We start from the raw sequence: 20,094 nt of genomic DNA, 5'->3' as shown, positions 1-20,094 counted from the left end.
CGGTCTCCCATCCCTTCTCTCCAGAGATGCTGCCTGACCCGCTTGATTGTAATCATGTACAGTCTTTTTAGTGACTGGATAGCACGTGACTAAAAGCTTTTCACTCTCCCTCCGTACACGTGACAATAATAAACTTGACACACTCCCAAGGTCCAGACACACCTCGTGAAGCTCCCACCTCACCATCCTATCACACACACTCCCGGTTCTGATGGCTGGGAGCATTTGATGATAAATTCCGCAAGGTGTTGTTGTGGAAGGGGAACAGACTCTGGAGCTCAAATCATTGCCGGACTTCAGAGGCTTTCTTTTAAAAAATATTTGCTCGATTTTTGAGGAATTTAAGTGCGCCTCTTCAAGTTGTAGGAGCGGCTGTAGCTGACAGATTGGCAAGTGAACTTACAAACAGGGGAATTGAGATTTGGTTGAGTTGAGTTGAGTTTACAGACACGTTTACAGAGGTCCAGTGAAAAGCTGCTAGCCCGTAAGCAGAAAGACAATACATGATTGCCATCGATCCATTTTCTGTGTATAGATAGATACATGATAAGCAAATAACTTTTAGTGTGAGGTAAAGCCAGCAAACTCCGATTAAGGATAGTATGAGGGCCACCAAAGAGGTAGATCTTCTGTTCTCTAGTTGTGGTCGGATGATTCAGTTGCCTGATAACAGCTGGGAAGAACCTGTCCCTGAATCTGGAGGTGTGCGTTTTCACACTTCTATACCTTTTGCCTGATGGGGGAGGGGAGAAGAGGGAGTGGCCAGGGTACGCCTGGTCCTTGATTATGCTACTGGCCTTGCCGAGGCAGCGTGAGGTGTAAATGGAGTCAATGGAAGGGAGGTTGGTTCGTGTGATGGTCCGGGCTGAGTCCACAATTTGCCACAATTTCTTGCAGTCTTGGATGGAGCTGTTCCCAAACCAGGCTGTGGTGCATCCCGAGAGAATGCTTTATATGGTGCATCTGCAGAAGTTAGTGAGAGTTGTAGGGGACATGCCAAACTTCCTAAGGCGTTGGTGTGCTTTCTTGGTCGTTGCTTCAATATGGGTGGTCCAGGTAAGTTGTTGTGGGAATGTGAAACTTTCAACCATGTCTACTTTGGCACCGTCAATGCAAACTGGGGTATTTGTACCGTTTCACTTCCTGAAATCCATCACGATCACTATTTGGATCAATGTGATGGTTATTTACATGAATATCCTCCCTCTAACACTGATTTACCTAGCCCAGGTCAGTTTGTAAAGAGGAGATTTGCGGTTTTTTTTGGCCAGAATGCTGGAGTTTTTTCGAACAGACCCGCGGATGAAACCTTCGGAGCTGCAACTTTAACGGGGAAGATCGACACGGAAATTCCTTGCTTTTCTGGAGAATACTACTTTTAATAGACAATAGGTGCAGGAGTAGGCCATTCGGCCCATCATGGCTGAGCATCCACAATCAGTACCCCCCGTTCCTGCCTCTTCTGGGTCTAAGTCCGTGCCTATGTGTCCCTGGGAAGGGAACACGCGGTGCCCACGAGGACTCTGGGAACCTTCTATGAACGGTAGACGCTGTGGGGGGTCCAGTACGTCGTGTTTATGGACGATACCAGTGCAATTTGATCATTGATTGATGTTTGTAAACTGCTCTCTGCGAGCATTGATTCTTCCAGTACGTATATTGTCATTATGAAATGAAGTGCAATTGTGTCTCTTTGTATATGTAAAAAGGAGTCAGACACAAGGGAGTGTGCAATCCCACATTACCCCATACCTTCCTGACCCGTCCCGTCCCACCCCGTCCCGCACAGTCCCGTCCCGACCCGCACAGCTCCGTCCCGTCCCGCGCAGCCCCGTCCCGCGCAGCCCCGTCCCGTCCCGCACAGCCCCGTCCCGCACAGCCCCGTCCCGCACAGCCCCGTCCCGTCCCCGTCCCGTCCCTCACAGCCCCGTCCCGCACAGCCCCGTCCCATCCCGCGCAGCCCCGTCTCGCCAGGCACAGTCCCGTCCCGCCCCACACTCACCGGGACGGCAGACATCAGCGTGATGAGGGCCGCTGGCAGGAAGTCCTCGAGGTGAAGCTCCAGCGCACAACCTCGAGAGGTCAACTCCATCCACAGGAGGGAGGCAGCACTCTGTGTGGGGTGTGGGAGGGGTGAGGAAGGCCAGGAGAGAAGCAGGGGGACAATAGACAATAGGTGCAGGAGTAGGCCAGTTGGCCCATCGAGCCAGCACCGCCATTCAATGTGATCATGGCTGATCATCCACAATCGGTACCCCGTTCCTGCCTTCTCCCCATATCCCCTGACTCCGCTATCGTTAAGAGCCCTATCTAGCTCCCTCTTGAAAGTATCCAGAGAACCGTCCAAGTCACCCTGCATTCTCATAGCATCCTCCTCACAGTCACCCAGCTTTAGGTCATCTGCAAATTTGCTATTACTTTGAATCCCTTCATCTAAATCATTGATGTATATTGTAAATAGTTGCATTCCCAGCACCGAGCCTTGTGGTACACCACTAGTCACTGCCTGTCATTCTGAAAGGGACCCGTTAATCCCTAGTCTTTGCTTCCTGTCTGCCAACCAATTTTCTATCCATGTCAGAACTCTACCCCCAATACCATGTGCCCTAATTTTGCCCACTACTCTCCTATGTGGGAGATTATCGAATGGGAATGGGGGATGGAGGACCAGGGGAATGCCAGGTGGACCAGAGGAGGGAGGGCCAAGGGAGGGGTGGACCAGGAGAGAAGGGAGAGGGATAGGGGGGACTAGGCGAAAGGGGGTGGGAATGACGAAGGGAAAGAGAGGGGGAGGAGGAGACGAGGGGGAGTGGGGAGAGGCGATGAGGGGTGAGAGGGGAATGGAAAAGAGAGGAGGGAGGGTGAGAGGGGCTGGGTGAGGGTGGGAGGGGCGAGGGGAGATGCCGGGGGAAAGGGTGTGGGAGGTAGGACGTGAGAGGGGGTGACAAGGTGAATGGAGGGAGAGAGAGAGTGTAGGGTAGACAGCGGCCCTCCCCTGGTGACCTCATCCCATTCTTCCCCTTCCCCCAGCTCCTCCTGCATGCCCCTCCTGCATGCCCCCATCCCCAATCCAATTTAACTCACCATGTGAGCCGGAGACCGGAGCAAAATAGAGGAGATCATCCCAGCGGATTGTTGTAGTCTGGAACCACAGAGAGGGGGAGAGGGGTGAGAGGAGGGGAAGAGAAGGGGATGGGGGGGGGGGGGGGGGGAGGGGCAAGAGGGAGGTGGATGATAGGGCGCAGGGGGGGGGGGGGTTGAGGGAGATTAGAGAGGGGTGTTTACGAATGTACAATAAATGCCACACTAAATACCCCACCTTCCCTGGGCACTGGTCGGGATGGGGAGCGGCCAATGAAGGGGGAAGTGGCGAGGGGAAATGCCGAGGGGGGAGGGAAGTGGCAAGGGGGGGATTTGGGGGGGGGGGGGGGGGGGAAGTGGGGGGGGGGATTTGGTGGGGGGGGGGGGGGAAGTGGCAAGGGGGGGGGATGTAGTGGGGGGGGAAGTGGGAGGGGGAGGGAAGTGGCGAGGGGGAGGGAAGTGGCGAGGGGGAAGGGCCGTGGGGGGGGGGAGTGGCAAGGGGGGGAGGGGTGGGGGGGGGGGAGGGGGTAGTGGCAAGGGGGGATGTGGTGGGAGGGAAAAAGTGGTGGGGGGGGGGGATGTGGTGGGGGGGGAAGTGACGAGGGGGAGGGAAGGGCGATGGGGGGGCTATTTGGTGGGGGGGGGGGTAGGGGAGGTAATGGCGAGGGGAGGATTGACCCCGACTCTGGGGAGGGAGGGAAGGAGGGAGGGGACAGGTAACTGCAGCTTTGGAGAGCAGGCAGCAATGCAATTATGTCACTGGGACAGTCCGCACAGATCAAGGGCTCAACCTCCTCCTCTCGAACCCGTCAGACAGGAGCGTGTGGAGCTCATCCCTGGATTGGGAACGCAGGGAATTCCTAAGGGAATCCACCAGACGGACGGGAGCCAAGGGGACAACTCACAAGTCCGGGACACACTCCAGTTGTATCACCAGCACCGACAGCAGGTAGAGAGAGAGCTCCAGGTTGTGACACTGAACAGGGTCATCGGGACTGACCTGTGGAGCAGAGAGAGAGGTGACTGGAGAGGCAGCACACATCCCCTGAGGATCCCATCGCCCCGTCCCAGAGGGCAAGAGGACAGTGTGTGTGACGTCCAGGCCTAGAGGGGTGAGGACGGTGTTAACAGTCTACATTGCCTGTAAAATGTACCTGTTTCTCCAGCATTGACAGAATGTTTTGCAGAACCTCGTCCACGACAAGCTGACAGGCGTCTCGACTGACGTTACAGCACGAATATAGGACCTGGAGAGGAGAGGAAGAAAGATCACAGAGCTCTCTCACCTTCACCTTAACTCAAGTGGATATCTGTATACTGACTGGTCTCTTATGGGGATATCTGTACAATGACCAGTCTCTCTTACGGGGGATATCTGTACTCCATCTGAGCTCCGTACCTTCAGTGTGTCGAGTGTCAAGCCCGTGTCTTGTAACCCGTCGAGGAAGCCGCCCGTTCCTCGGCCGACCTCCTTGGCCAGGAGACGTTCAGTCACGTAGAGAGCCACCTGTAACGAGGGAGAGTGTGAAACGGCTCCAGTCAATGGTCCGATGACGGGGATCGAGGAGTCGTTGCATGGGAGGGAGGTCTAGCTGAATGGTGCCAGAAGACCAACGTTACTCTCAGTGTCACAAACACCCTGGAGCTGATGTTGACCCAGTAGGGGAAAGCCCAGGATCCACCAACCTGTCTTCATGGACGGGTCAGCGGTGGAGAGAGGCAACGGCTTCAAGTTCCTGGGCGTGCACATCCCTGTCCTGGGCCCAGTATCATAGAATCATACAGAGTGGAGACAGCCCCTTCAACCCAACTTGCCCATGCTTGGCCCATAACCCTCTAAACCTGTCCAAATCTATATTAGTAACATTGCATTCGCAAGGCAGTGCGGGACACTCCAGGGTGGGAGGGATCATAGATCTTTGCTCCAGCGCTCGCGGTGAACGAGGAGAGGCAGCGGCTGCCGGACGCCCGGTGCCTGGTGCGGAGGCTGCTGCTACGGGTCGAGCCCGGCAACTGGGCCTGAGCTGGAGCCGAGCCTGGAGCTGGAGTGAGGGCCGAGCCCGGGGCTTGGGATGGGGCCATGACCAAGAAGCCACCGGTGAAACCAAGGACGAGCCTGGGTCCAGGGTCAGGGACGGTGAAGTCGGAACCTGCACTGGAGCCCAGGCAGCAGCCGAGCTGACGGCTAGAGGCTGCCGCTGGAACCTAGGACGAGCCTGGGTCTGCAGCTAAGGCTGGGTCGAGTACGAGAATCTGGCCAAGTTCCAGGCCCTGATGCTGCTCTACGACCTGGGTAGGTCCTGGGGCAGGGAATGGAAGTTAGGGGAAGAGGATGAAGGAAATGAGGAGGAGGGAGATGGGGTAGAGTCTCTACCCCCTCCCTCTCTGCCCCTCCCCCTCCCTCTACCCTCCCTCTCTACCCCACTTCCCTGTCTACCCCACCTCCCTCTCTCGGGAGTGGTGAGTATTGGGACCTATGGATGAGTGGTAAAATATTGCGTTCGGGGACCAGCCCTCCCCTGTTATGCCGCACGTATAAAGCAGCCTACAATACAAAACGTAAAATGCCTTACTAAAGTCTAGGTATATAACATCTAGAGCTCTGCCTTCTTTGATCTGTTTGGTCACATCTTCAAATAAAGCAATCAGGTTCATGAGACACGACCTCCCACGTCCACATTGATGATCCCTAATCAGCCCTTGTCTATTTAAGTGCATGTACATCCTATCGCTCAGAATACTCTCTAGTTACTTTCCAATCACCGAAGTTAAGCTCACTGGCCAATAAGTTCTAAAGATTAACTACCCTCTGACTAAAGTTCCTCCTCACCTCCACTCTAAAACAGCACCCTTTAATTCTGAGACTATGATCTCTGGTCTGTACTCTCCCACCAGTGGAAACATCCTTTCCACATCCACTCTTCTATGTCCTTCATTACTCTAAGTTCTCTAAGACTAGATCAAGTGTTACCCTCTACATATTGCCGAAGGAAACTTTCCTGAACACATTTGACAAATTCCATCACGTCTAAACCGTTCACATTATGACATTCCCAGTCAATGTTGGGGAAATTAAAATCGCCTACTATCACAACAGCTCCACCGGGTGATGCCAGCAATGGCTGCCTCGCCAACAATCTGTCTGTCTGTCCCTTCCTTCCTTGTTGTTTTTTTAGTATATGTTTTTGGTGTTCTTTAGCTTGTTTTATGTGAGCTGTGGGGGGTTTGGGGGAATTTTTTAAAATCTCTTACCTCCAGATCATGGTATTGGCAGAGACCAACTTCGGGAGCTCCAACCAAGGGAACCTGCAGGACTTAACATCGTGGAACTTGCGATCCCTGTCGGGGATCGACTTTGGAGCTCCAACCGCAGGATACTGCGGACTCTACATCGTGGAGCTCGCGGTCTCTGGTTAGAGACCGAATTCGGGAGCTCCTAGCCGCAGGAGCTTCGGCAGCCCCGACACCAGGGCATCGATCGCACAGACGTGGGAGCTTTGATTGCCCTGATTGAGGATGGTTCGACTGCCCCGACCGCGGGAGAAATGAGGAAGAAGTGTGGACTTTATTGCCTTCCATCACAGTGAGGAATGCGGGGAATCTGCTGTGGTGGATGTTTATGTTAACTTTTATGTAGTTGTGTGTATTGTTGCTTTTTTTAGTATAGCTGTATGATAACTTGAGTTTCACTGTACCTTAATTGGTGCATGTGACAATAAACTGGCCGTTGAACTTTTTTTGACCTGCTGCTGCCTGCAAACTCCTGGCACATTGAACGTTGACAATTTGGGGGTCTGTAGTACACCCCCAACAGGGTGATCATCCCTTTGTTTGTTCCTCAGCATCCATACAACCTCACTAGATGAACCGTCTGTAATGTCACCTCTCACCACGGCTGTGGCACCCTCCTTAACCTGGGGCAAGATGGCGGCGCGACCGGAGCTCGCACCGACCTCTCCCAGTGGAAGTTCGGTTTTCTCGTGGATTTCTGGAGCGAGTGGAGCGTGTGAAGTAGCGTGTGAAGAGTGCGTGTCGGAGGAGTGCGTGTACGGGCGTAAGTTCGACCGGCAGGCTCTTTTAAAAATCGGCAGCAAGTCTTCTTGCTGCAACCCTACCTTACGGAGCGTCCTGGTGGAGCTGAGGCTTCTGCGTCGCGCAGGCCCACGGAGGCGCGCAGGCCCATGGAGAGCCGCTGCACCCGCACCCGCACCTGGAACAACGCTGGTAGGGAAACATCGCAAGCGGTGTAGCAGGGGGCAGAAGCGGGGGAAACGCGCAGGAGCCTACGCTAGGCTAAACGCGAACCCTTACAAACCGGCAGTGCCTACAGTCATGCTGGCAAATGTCCGCTCCCTCGACAACAAGATGGACTACCTCAGAGCGTGGAGAGCCTCCCAACGAAGTGTGAAGAACTGCTGTGTCTACATCCTAACGGAGACCTGGCTGAATCAGAACATCACAGACGCTGCGATCCAGTTGGAGGGACTTATGCTACACAGAGCTGATAGAGTAGCCTCGCTAGCTGGTAAGGCAAGGGGGGGGGGGGCTGGCTGTGTATGTGAACAGATCATGGTGCCGGGATGCTGTGGTGATTTCCACCTACTGCTCACCCCACGTGGAGCTAATGACTGTGAAATGCCGACCCTTCTACTTACCCAGAGAACTAACAGCTGTCTTCATAACCGCTGTCTATGTACCACCGAGCGCGGACGTGAAGGAGGCTATGACAGTGCTCTATAACAACATCAGTGAGCAGCAGAGGGAACATCCAGATGCTTTCTTCATGGCAGCGGGGGACTTCAACCAGGCAAGTCTTAAATCTGTTCTGCCTAAATTCTACCAGCACGTGAACATTGCAACCAGGGGGAAGAACAAACTAGACCTGGTGTACACCAACATTAAAGATGCATATAAAGCAGCCCCCCTCCCCCATATCGGCAACTCTGACCACTTAGCGGTCATGCTCACACCTGCATATAGACCCAGGGTGAAACAGGACAGGCCAACGGTCAAAGATGTCAGAACATGGCCACAGGGAGCAACGGCAGCACTACAGGACTGTTTTGAAACCACACAGTGGGCCATCTTCAGAGAGGCAGCAACAGACGACAGTGGCATCAACCTCCAAGAATATACAGAATCCGTCATCGCATACATCAACAAATGTATTGAGGATGTAACGGTGGTAAAAACCATCAGGAGGCGTGCCAATCAGAAACCTTGGCTAACTGGGGAAGTGTGTTCCCTACTGAGAATCCGGAATGCGGCATTCAAATCTGGGGACAACGAAGCATACAAACTGGCAAGGGGCAACCTATCCCGGGGGATCAGGGAAGCGAAGAGGCTGTACGGACAAAAACTCAATAGCCACTTCGCAAATGACAAAGACACACGTCGCTTGTGGCAGGGATTTCAGACCATCACTGACTACAAGCCCCCCCCCGATGCGGATATGCCAAAACAACCCCTCCCTACCAGATGAACTGAACGAGTTCTACGCACGGTTTGAGGTTAAAAACAGCACCCAGACACGTGCACCACTGCCATCTCCCAGTGACCAGTCGCTCAGGCTGTCCGCAGCCAGAGTTAAAAAGGCCTTCGCCAGCGTCAATCCACGCAAAGCTGCAGGGCCGGACAACATTCCTGGATGCGTTCTAAGAGACTGTGCCGAGCAACTGAAGGATGTCTTCACAGACATTTTTAACATCTCACTCAGCCAGGCAGTAGTGCCGAATTGTCTTAAGAGTGCCACCATCGTCCCTGTACCGAAGAAACCAAACCCAGCCTGCCATAACGACTTTCGACCAGTGGCCCTAACACCCATTGTAATGAAGTGTTTTGAGCGACTAGTTATGCAGCACATCAAAAACAGTCTACCTGCCGACCTAGACCCACTGCAGTTCGCCTACAGAGCCAACCGATCCACAGAGGACGCAGTCTCAACAACACTGAACCTCGTGTTGTCACATCTCGATCGGAAAAACACCTATGCCAGGATCCTCTTCATAGACTTCAGCTCCGCTTTCAACACAATCATCCCGCAGCAGCTGGTGGAGAAGTTGGAGCTGTTGGGGGTTGATGCTGGCACATGTAGCTGGGTCCTGAACTTCCTGTCGCAGCGGCAGCAGACAGTCAGGGTGGGCAGTAGGACATCAAAAACCATAGCCGTGAGCACTGGCTCACCCCAAGGCTGTGTCCTAAGCCCCCTTCTGTTTAGTCTGCTGACACACGACTGTACTGCCAGACTCAATAACAACTTCATCAGCAAGTTCGCTGATGACACAACAGTAGTGGGTCTCATCAGTGACAACGATGAATCGGCGTACAGGATGGAGGTGGAGCTGCTCACAGGTTGGTGCAAATCCCACAACCTCATTCTTAACGTGGGGAAAACTAAGGAGATGGTGGTTGACTTCAGGAGGGCGGGGAAACATCACCATGCACCTCTGCACATCGACGGAGCTGATGTGGAAAGGGTCAGCAGCATGAAGTTCTTAGGACTACATCTGTCTGATGACCTGACGTCCACGGCCAACACCACAGCTCTGGTCAAGAGAGCCCAGCAGCGACTTCACCCCCTCCGAAGACTACGGAGAGCAGTCCTCTCCACCACACATCTACGGACTTTTTACAGGGGGACTGTCGAGAGCACACTGACATACGGCATCACTTCCTGGTTCGGGAGCTGCAAGGCGTACGAACGGCACCAACTGGACAGGATAGTGAAGACCGCAAGCAGGATTATTGGTGCTCCACTCCCCTTCCTGCTGGACATATACAAGAAGAGATGCATCAACAGAGCCATCTCCATCATCAAAGACCCTTACCACCCATCGCATGACTTTTTCACCATCCTCCCATCTGGGAAGAGGTACAGGAGCATCAGCTGCAAAACCAGCAGGATGCTCCTCAGCTTCTTCCCACAGGCTATAAGACTGTTAAATGAACTTTCCCCCCCTGCCAAGTATCGCGCACAAACCCCCCACACTGCAGCAGAGCCACTGTTGTGCCGCTGCCGGTCGGAACGGCTGTTGAATGTTATTGAATGTTATTAGAGGGTTAAATTGTTCATGACATGTATTTTAATTTTAATTGCTATTTATTTTGTAACGAAAACTGAATGGACACTGGTTGAGAAACGTTTTTTTGTTTCCTCTGAGTATGCGAATACTCAGGAAATGACAATAAAGATTTACAATTACAATTACAATTAACCAAGACCGCAACTCACTCTTCTCTTTTACCTTCAATAGACAATAGGTGCAAGAGTAGGCTCAGCGCCTACCTTTTCACCTAGAGGATGGTGGGTTTAAGGAACAAGTTGCCAGAGGTAGTTCATCTGCCTTGAGGCAGGTACAATAAAAGCTTTTAAAATACATTTGGACAGGTACATGGATAGGTTAGGTTTAGAGGGACATAAAGAGTATTTTGGACATCAATGGCGAATGCCAAAGAGCCTGATTCTGTGCTGTGTGACTCTATGATCCCACCAGATGTGTGGGCAAAGGTTTTTTTGTACAACAGGGTGGTGGGTGCCAGGGGTAAGGGTGGGGGCAGATATGATAGTGGCATTGAAGAGGCTGTTAGACAAACACATGGATATAGAGGGAGTAGGATGATATGGATTATGTGGAGGCAGAGATTCATTTAATTTGGCATCATGTTCGGCGCAGACTTTGGCGTCTCGAGGGCCTGTTTCTGCGCTGTAATGTTCTATGTCCATGTAAACAGATCTTTTAGATTGATTAAACGATACAACATGAAAAAGGACCCTTCGGCTCACCGAGTCCATGCTGACCATCGCTCACCCGTTCAAACCAGTTCTTCGTTGTCCCACTTTTGAATCAACCTCTTGCACCAAGGGGAATTTATAGAGGCAAATTCACCTACACACCCGCAAGTCTATGCGATGGGGGAGGAATCGAGAGCATCCTTAGGAACCCGCGCAGTCACAGAGACAACATGCAAACTCCACACAGACAGCACCCGAGGTCAGGGTCGAGCCCGGGCCTCTGTCGCAGCGAGGCAGCGGCTCTACCCGCTGCGTCTCTATGCCGACAAGTGCCTTCTGGAGGTGTATAAAATCATGAGGGGAATAGATGGGGTGAATGCAGAGTATGTTATGCAGAGAATCAGGAAATATTAGGTTTAAGAAGAGAGGGAAAAGATTTAATATGAATCTGAGGGATAACTATTCCACACCGAAGATGGTGGGTGCATGGAACGAGCTGCCAGAGGAGGTACAGGTAAGAGCAATAACAGTATTTAAAAGGCAATTGGATCGGTGCAAGTATGCACGCTGCCGTCCTTTTACTAGGAGCTTGCAGTCCCCACCGGTCCCCACAGCTCCTTTACCCCACAACCCCCATCCCCACCTCACCCCACAGCCCCCCCACCCCCCTCCCCCACAGCCGCTGCCGGTCCACGCATCCCCGGCTGCCTGCGACACTACCTGGTGTTTGGCCGGCTGACAGCAGGTCTCTCTGGGTGCGACGTGACACAGTGCAGCCAGCGCTGCTGTGTACACTTCCTCAGCGCCCTCTCCCCCCGCCTTCGCTCCTCGACAACCTGCGGCAATAAGGGAGGCTTACCGTGGTACCGAGCAGGGCTGCACCCGGCTGTTCTACCTGCCCTATCTCCCCAACCACCACATACCCACAGCGGAGACAGCTCCCCGTCAATGTATCTCTGGGTCAGACCCACACCGGCAGCACCGTGCCCGGTTCTGGTCTCTGTAACCCCAGGTCAGACCCACACTGGGAGCCCGGTCCCAGAAGAGGAGAAGACGGTGAGTCTGAAGCACCGTGACACCCAGTCCCAGACTGTTCTGCCTTTCCTAATCCCCGACAGATCGCCTGCCCCCCTCCCCCTGCCTCATACTCCTCCCCATAGAACGTCCTGCCCCCGAACCAGCACCCTCACCCCGTATCCACCCCCTCCCCTACAGACCGCCTTTCCCCCTCACCCCCCTCAGCAGGCTCCTCCCCTGCCCCTTGTAACCGCCTCCGCCCTCTGCATCCGCCCCCTCCCCGGGCCCCCACGCCGACCTGCCCCATCTTACCCTGGCCACGTGCCCCTCCTTGGGGAAGCCCCCCACAGCCCTGCACCACACTGACCAACACAGCCTGGTGCTGGCACAGCAGCGACTCATAGAATGAGCGAGAGGAGGCCAGAGAGGTCCCGTCCATCGTCTGGCAGAGAACGAGGAGACACTGCGGGCAGAACAGAGAGCACGGCTCAGACTCCATGATGGCAGGCCCACAGTGAGAGGATCTCCTAATGACATGGCCACAGTCCGGGGGAGAGAACGGTGTGTGTGTGTGAGAGAGGACAGCTCAGACTCTCCAGTAATAGGGGCACAGTCCCAGGTCCCTCGGTAACAGGGGCACAGTATGAGGTCTCCCCGTTTACAGGGGCACAGGAAGAGGTCTCCACAGTAACAGGGGCACAGTGTGAGGTCTCCACGGTAACAGGGGCACAGGAAGAGGTCTTCGTGGTAACAGGGGCACAGTCCGGGGTCTCCACAGTAACAGGGGCACAGGAAGAGGACGGGGTGTCTGATGCCCGGTCCCAGAGGGGGAGAAGACGGACAGCTTGACGCCCGGTCCCGGAGTCGGAGAGGGAAAAGGCCCCACACGTTCTCCTCACCGTAAGTGTCTGCTCCTCCAGCGGCCGCTCCTGGGACAGCAGCGAGGGGCAGAGTGTGAGGAAGTTCCCCGCAGTCTGTTGCAGCTCCTGTGTCCTGGGGAGAGGCAGAGGCAGAGGGTGAAGCACAGGCGTCACAGCCCATGGTGGTCCATGTGTGTGTATGTGAGTGTGTGTGTGTCTGAGTGTATGTGAGTGTGTGCGTGTATGTGTGTGTGTGTGTGTGTGTGTGTGTGTGTGTGTGTGTGTCTGAGAGTGTATGTGAGTGTGTGTGAGTGTGTGCGTGTCTGTGTGTGTGTGTGTGTGTGTGTGTGTGTGTGTGTGTGTGTGTGTGTGTGTGTGTGTCTGTCTGTCTGTCTGTCTGTCTGTCTGTGTGTGTGTGTGTCTGTCTGTCTGTGTGTGTGTGTGTGTGTGTGTGTGTGTGCGAATTAGTTTTGTGCGTGTGCATTTATATGCGTGTGTGTGCGCGTGTCTGTGTGCGTATTTGTATGCATCTGTGTGTTTGTGTATATCTATGTGCATGTGTGTGTGTGTGTGTGTGTGTGTGTGTGTGTGTGTGTGTGTGTGCGTGCGTGTGCGTGTGTCTGAGTGTGTATGTGTGTGTATGTGAGTGTGTGCGTGTGTCTGAGTGTGTGTGTGTGTGAGTGAGTGAGTGAGTGAGTGAGTGAGTGAGTGTGTCTCTGAGTGAGTGTGTGTGTGTGCGAATTAGTTTTGTGCGTGTGCATTTATATGCGTGTGTGTGTGCGTCTGTGCGTGTATTTGTATGCATCTGTGTGTTTGTGTATATCTATGTGCACCTGTGTGTGTGTGTGTGTGTGTCAGTGTGCATATGTGTGTGTGTGCATACATGTGTGTGTCTGTGTGTGTCTATGTGCATCTGTGTGCGTCTGTATGCGTCTGTGTGTGTCTTTCTGCATCAGTGTTTGTGTGTGAGTGTCATGGAGTCATAGAGTGATAGTGTGGAAAAAGGCCCAACGGCCCAACTTGCCCACACTGGCCAACAATGTCCCAGCTGCACTAGTCCCACTTGCCTGTGCTTGGTCCATATCCTTCGAAACCTGTCCTATCCATGTACCTGTCTAACAGTTTCTTAAACAATGGGATAGTCCCAGCCTCAACTACCTCCTCAGGCAGCTTGTTCCATACACCCACCTGTGTGAAAAAGTGAACCCTCAGATTCCTATTACATATTTTGCCCTTCACCTTGAACCTATGTCCTCTCGTCCTCGATTCCCCTACTCGGGGCAAGAGACTGTGCATCTAACTGTTCTATTCCTCTTATGATTGTGTATACCTCTATAAGATCTCCCCTCATCCTCCTGCACTCCATGGAATAGAGACCCAGCCTACTCAACCTTTCCCTATTGCTCACACCCTCTAGTCCTGGCAACATCCTCGTAAATCTTTTCTGAACCAAGCTTGACAATAAGCCTTTTTGACCACATTATCTACGTGCGACTCGACCTTCAAGGAACCATACACCTGTAGTCCGAGATCCCTCTGCTCTACAACACTACCCAGAGGCCTACCATATACTGTGTAGGTCCTGCCTTGTTCGACATCCCAAAATGCAACAACTCACACTTCTCTGTATGAAATTCCATCAAGCATTCCTCGGCCCACCTGGCCAATCGATCCAGGTCCTGCTGCAATCGTTCACAACCATCTTCACAATCTGCAAAACTCTCTCTCTTTCTCTCCCTCTCCTCTCCCCCTCTCTCCTCTCCCCCCCCCCCCCCCCCCCCCCCCCCCAAGAGTCTGTCACCCGTTTTTGGGCTCAGGCCTCAGTGAGCTGCCAGCCCAAGAATCCATTCGGCCCACAATGTCCATACTAGTCCTCTTGAAACCAGACCTTTTGGCTCACAACACCCATACTAGCACAACAGAAAGCCCCCCCACCCCCACTGGCCAGCAATATTGGAATTGTTGGAGAGGTGGAATTTTGCGTTGGGTGATCAGCCCTCCCGTGTGATGCTGGGACCCAACGGGTCCCACCTAGTCTAGTATATTACTAAAACTCTCATCTTGTTTGTCTGTCTGTCCATCATGACTGAAATTATGCCAAAACGGTACACTATGCAACAATGTTTGGACCACCTTGCTTACCATTGTCCTGTGGTGTGTTATATCAAGTTATATCAAACCAGGAGATGGTCAATTTTACATTTCCCAATTTCACATTTTAAACTTTACAAAACCCCACTTTGAAAAAATCTTTCATCTGCACAGGCAGCTAGCAGCATATGACGTCACAATGGGATCTAATTTACATTTTTAAAAGTCTGCATAGCAGCGTTCCATTCAGATTGATGTTATATTTTAATAGTTATTCACATTTTAAACATTTAAAAAAACTAGCTTTCACTTCAAAAAAAGCAAACTTTTCACTTGCCCAACTTGCCCTGCCTGTTAGTTACAGAACACCCAGTGGAATGAGAGATTTGTTACATTGTTGTAAAGACAGGGAGGAAGGAGAAATGTTATTTAAACATTGTGTTTAATGGGGGAGTGGGATAGAGGAGAGGTGAGGAGTGGGGCTGAAGGGAGATAGAGGAAGAGGATGGGGTAGGAAGGGGAGAGGGGTTATGAGGGAGAGAGGAAGTGACTGCGGGCAGGGGAAAGGAGAGGGAGGGAGGTGAGTGAGGGAGTGGGGGAGGGGAGGAGGAGAGGGGAAAGAAGAAGGAGGGTGAAGAGGAGGAGGAGGAGGGAGTGCTGGGGGATGAGGGGAAATGAGCCGCATGCGCAGTTGGGGGCTATGGGTGAGTGGTGGAATATTGCGTTGGGGAAACGGGTGAGTGGTGGAATATTGAGTTGGGGGAACGGGGCCCCAACAGGTCCCACTTGGTCTAGTATATGTTGTGTGTGAGTGTGTGATGGATGGTGTGAGTGTGTGTGTGTGTGTGAGAGATATGGCGTGTGTGAGATGGTGTGTTGTGTGTTGTGTGTGTGTGTGTGTGTGTGTGTGTGTGTGTGTGTGTGTGTGTGTGTGTGTGTGTGTGTGTGTGTGTGTGTGTGAGAGAGAGAGATGGAGCTTGTGTATGTGTGTGTGTGTGTGAGATGGAGTGTGTGTGTGTGTCTGTGCGTGAGATGCAGGGCCGGATTTACGTATGCTAGACAAGCTTAAGTTTAGGGCCTCGAGATCTAGGGGGGTCTATGCTCGCTGCACCAAGGTGTGTTAAATTTATGAGATAGTGGTGTTGTTACAAACCCTACCATCGGTGGCGCTGTGCTTGCGATTCCGGAGGCTTTGGTGGTGTGGGCGGGGAGGGGGAGGGATTAAAATGCAGGTGAGGTTTATATTCGTTGTGGAGAGGAGTTTGCTCCACAGATGCTTGAATCAATGGAAGTGCAGGACAAAGCAAAAGGTATGTCGTTTATTTACCCCTTCCCCCCCGCCGAACCTCGCCGCTGCACCTGGGGGCCTATCCACCTCACATCCGCACCTTGCCGACCCACCTCGCACTGGGCCCACCCAACAATGCTGCCGCACCGGGCCCACCGCCGGACCAGACCTACCTAACATCGCCGCCAGACCGGGGCTCTCCAAACATGGCTGCCACACCGTGCCCTACTCACCTCGTCGCCTCACCGGGCTGGCCGATCCGCGCCGCCCACAGGGACCTCCCACGCATCGCCCGCCGAACCCCGGCTCTACTGCCCGCGGACTCGTACCATCGGGTCCGCCGACCCTAGCCACTCCACTGCCCTCCAGCAGCCCCCGCAGCCGTCGCCTTACCTGGAGACTGGGCCTGAAGCCTCCATGCTGCTAACTCCCACTCCCCTGGGTTTGACTGCACGGGGTCCTAGTGCCAGTCTCCCCAACCCTGGTAACCTCACTGGCTGGTCCACTGGGTCTTCCCCATCCCCCTCAAACTATGTGACCCCTGCTCTTCCCCACCCACACTACCATCCTCATACCCCCCCCCCATCAGATATCGCCTCGGCCTCAGTTCACTCACCTGCCTTCCTCTGGCCCCAACCCCCATCCCTGCCGTGTGTTCACCATCCCCCCTGACATCCCCTTCTCCGACACCGAACGGTCGGTCCTCAGCAGAGGCGTTAACTTTGCCCCCCTCCATCCCCACCTCAATGAGTTCCACGCCCACCACGACTTGGAGCTCTTCTACCGTCGCCTCCACCTCACAGCGTTCTTCCATGGGAAGGAGTCCTCACCTCCTATTGATGATCCCTTTTCCCGTCTCCAACGAACCCCCTCCTCGTGGACCTACCGAACATGGCCATCTTCCAGCTTTAGACATTTTTATCCAAAACTGTCGGCGGGGCATCAACCACCTCAACTTCTCCACTGCCTTGTCTCACTCCAATCTCTCCCCCCCTGAACGTACAGCCATCGACTCACTCCGCAACAACCCAGATTGGGTTATCAAACCCACTGACAAGGGAGGTGCCATGGTAATCTGGCGCGTCGATCTCTACAAAGCTGAGGTCACGCACCAACTCTCGGACGCCTCCTCCTACTTACCTCTGGACGGGATGGGGGCTCACAAGTGAAATAGCTTAAGGCCTCTCATCATCTAAATCCGGCCCTGGTGAGATGGAGTGTGTTGGTGAGATGGAGGGTGTGTGTGTGATGGAGGGTGTGTGTGAGCCAACTGCCAGCCCAACAACCGTTAGTGAGTCAACTATCAGCCCACCAGCTATGAGTCAACTGCCAGTCCACCAGCCGTGAGTCAACTGCCAGCCCACCAGCCGTAAGTGTCGAATGCCAGCCCACCAGCCGTGAGTAAGTCAACTGCCAGCCCACTAGCCATGAATAAGTCGACTGCCAGCCCATCAGCCATGAGTGACTGAGCTGCCAGCCCATCAGCCATGAGTGACTGAGCTGCCAGCCCACCAGGCCTGACTGACCGAGCTGCCAACCCATAAGACCCGAGCTGCCAACCCACCAGGCCCGAGTGCCTGTGCTACCAGCCCACCAATTCATTCAGCCCACAATGTCCATACTAGCCCACTGGAAACCAGTCACCTTGGCCCACAACACCCATACTAAGAGAGAAGGAATTGATGGAGAGGTAGAATATTGCGTTGGGGGTTCAGCCCTCCCATGAGAACATGGGACCCAACGGGATATATACACACACACACACACATACTAAAAAACAAATAACAGTGTAATAGTAATAATAATAGTCTATTGTAGTTCAGAGCGTGCGCCGTGCATCCACCCATGCGTCTGTGTGTGTCTGTGTGAGAGGATCGAATAGATGTCAGGGAGATGGGGTCAGTGAGGGGAGATGGGAGTGGGGACACGGGGGTGGTGACAGGGGAGTTGAGGGGAAGCTTCTTACCCGCTACCGGAGTCGACGGAGAAATCACCGGCGAAATAGGCGGTCAGTACAGAGAGAACCTCGGAGAGAAGGGGAAGAGTCCAGGTTTGCTGCAGGAGAGAGAGAAAGAGAGAGTAGTGGGGGAGACGGGTCAGAGGAGGGGGAGGGGAGGAGGGGGGCTTGGAGGAGGGAGTGGAGAAAGGGGAGGGGGGAGGGAGACGAGAGAGGAGAGGGGGAGGAGCGAAGAGGAGGAGAAGGGAGACGAGGGGGAGGACGAGAGGGGGGAGAGAGAGGGGGAGAGGGAGAGGAGAGAGAGGGGGGAGAAAGGGATGAGAGGGGGGAGAGAGCGGGGAGAGGGGGAGGGGGAGAGACGGGGAGACGGGGGGGAGCGAGAGGGAGACGGGGGGGAGGGGGGGGAGGGGGGAGGGGAGAGGAGAGAGAGAAGGAGAAGAGGGAGAGGGGGAGGAGAAGGGAGGGGGGGAGAGGAGAGGAGAGAGGAGGGGAGTGGGGGGAGAGGAAGGAGAGGGAGAGGGGTGGAGAGGGGGGAGGGGAGAGGGAGGGAGAGAGAGAGGGGGGAGGGAGAGGGCGGGGGAAGGAGAGGGGGGGAGGGGGTTTAAAGATGGTCGGTGGTTGGCTCCTGTTCCCAGCGGAGAGGGGGGGGAAGTTTCCCTCCCCGGAGAGAGGGAGAAGGGGGGAGAGAGAGAGGGTAATAGGTAGGGGGAGGAGGGGGAGAGAGGGGGGGGAGGGAGGGGAGGAGAGGAGGGGGGAGAAGGGGGGAGGAGGGAGGAGGAGGAGAGAAGGGAGAGGGAGGGAGGAGAGGAGGAGGGGAGGGAGAGGGGGGAGGAGAGGAGAGGAGGGAAGGAGAGGGAGAGAGGGAGGAGAGAGAAGGAGGGGAGAGGGAGAAGGGGAGGGAGGAGGGGGGAGGGGGGAGAAGAGGGGAGAGAAGAGGAGGGGAGGGGGGAGAGGGAGGGAGGGGGGAGAGGAGAGGGGATGGAGGGGGAGAGGAGGGGAGGAGGGGGAGGGAGAGGGGGGGGAGGAGAGGAGGGGAGGAGAAAGAGGGAAGGGGGGGGAGAGAGGGGGGATGGTGGAGGGAGGGAGAGGGAGGGAGAGAGGGGAGGGAGAGGAGGAGGGAGAGAGAGAGGAGGAGGAGATAAGGGAGGGGAGGGGGAGGAAGAGAGGGGGGGGAGGAGAAGAGAGGAATGGGGGGAGAGGAGGAGAGAGAAAGGGAGGAAGAGGAGGAGAGGAGGAAGAGGAGAGGTCCCTGAGGAGGCCTAAGGAGGGTGTGGGAGAGAAGAGGGGAAGGAGAGAGGGAGAAAAGAGCAGGAAGAGGGGAGGGAGAACAGGGGAGAGGGGGAAGAGAGGAGGAGAAGGAGAAGAGGGAGGGAGAGGAGAAGGAGCTCTATGTGAGGAGAGGAGGGAAGAGAGGGAGAGGAGGGGAGAAGGGGGGGAGGAGGGAGAGAGGGGAGGAGGGAAGAGGGAAAAGAGGAGGGGAGGGAGAAGAGGAGGAGGGAGAGAAGGAGGAGAGGGAGAGGAGGGAGAGAAGGGGGGAGGGAGGAGAGAAGGGGGGTGAGAGGAAAGAGAGGAGAGAAAGGGGAGGGGGAGAGGGGGAAGGAAGGAAAAGAGGAGGAGAAGAGGAGAAGAAGGGGGAAGAGGGAGGGAGGGGAGAGAAGAGGAGGAGAGAGAAGGAGAGGAGAAAGAGAGTAGGGGGAGAAGGGAGGGAGGAAAAAAAGAGAGGAGCGAGGGGGAGAGAGGAGAGGGAGAAAAGGCAGGAGAGAGAGACAGGAGGCGGGCAGGAGAGGAGGGGGGAGGAGGAAGGGAGAGGAGAGGGGAGAGGGGGGAAAGGGGAGGAAAGGGAGGGAGAGGAGAAAGGAGAGGAGAGGGAGGGGGAAGGGAGAGGGAGAAAAGAAGGAGAGACAGAAGAGAGGAGAGGAAGAGAGGGGAGAGAGGGGGAGAGAGAGGGACGGAAGAGGAGGACAGGGGAGGGACAGGGGGAGAGAGAGGAGAGGAGGGGAGAGGGGACAGAGGAGAGGAGGAGACAGAGGGAGAGAGAGGGAGGCAGAGAGGAGGAAGAGGGAGGAAA

At 54.7% G+C, this 20,094-nt stretch overlaps 1 protein-coding gene across 1 annotated transcript in view; it reads right to left on the bottom strand.

Moving 5' to 3' along the window:
* Positions 1–18,127, bottom strand: part of LOC129707626 (serine/threonine-protein kinase 36-like) — a 30,064-nt gene extending 11,937 nt beyond the window's left edge. The window contains exons 1-9 of the mRNA XM_055652757.1: positions 18,036–18,127; positions 12,730–12,823; positions 12,143–12,293; positions 11,534–11,649; positions 4,481–4,588; positions 4,236–4,328; positions 3,987–4,081; positions 3,085–3,142; positions 2,003–2,113 (exon numbers count right to left, since the gene is read on the bottom strand). Coding sequence (XP_055508732.1) covers positions 2,003–2,113; positions 3,085–3,142; positions 3,987–4,081; positions 4,236–4,328; positions 4,481–4,588; positions 11,534–11,649; positions 12,143–12,269 — 708 coding nt within the window. The 5' untranslated portion in view covers positions 12,270–12,293; positions 12,730–12,823; positions 18,036–18,127. The remainder of the gene's footprint in view (positions 1–2,002; positions 2,114–3,084; positions 3,143–3,986; positions 4,082–4,235; positions 4,329–4,480; positions 4,589–11,533; positions 11,650–12,142; positions 12,294–12,729; positions 12,824–18,035) is intronic.
* Between the last annotated feature and the right edge of the window lie 1,967 nt (positions 18,128–20,094).

Source organism: Leucoraja erinacea, chromosome 22 (genome assembly GCF_028641065.1).
Source record: "Leucoraja erinacea ecotype New England chromosome 22, Leri_hhj_1, whole genome shotgun sequence".
Classification (NCBI taxonomy): domain Eukaryota; kingdom Metazoa; phylum Chordata; class Chondrichthyes; order Rajiformes; family Rajidae; genus Leucoraja; species Leucoraja erinaceus.
This window is presented reverse-complemented; position numbering and strand designations above follow the sequence as displayed.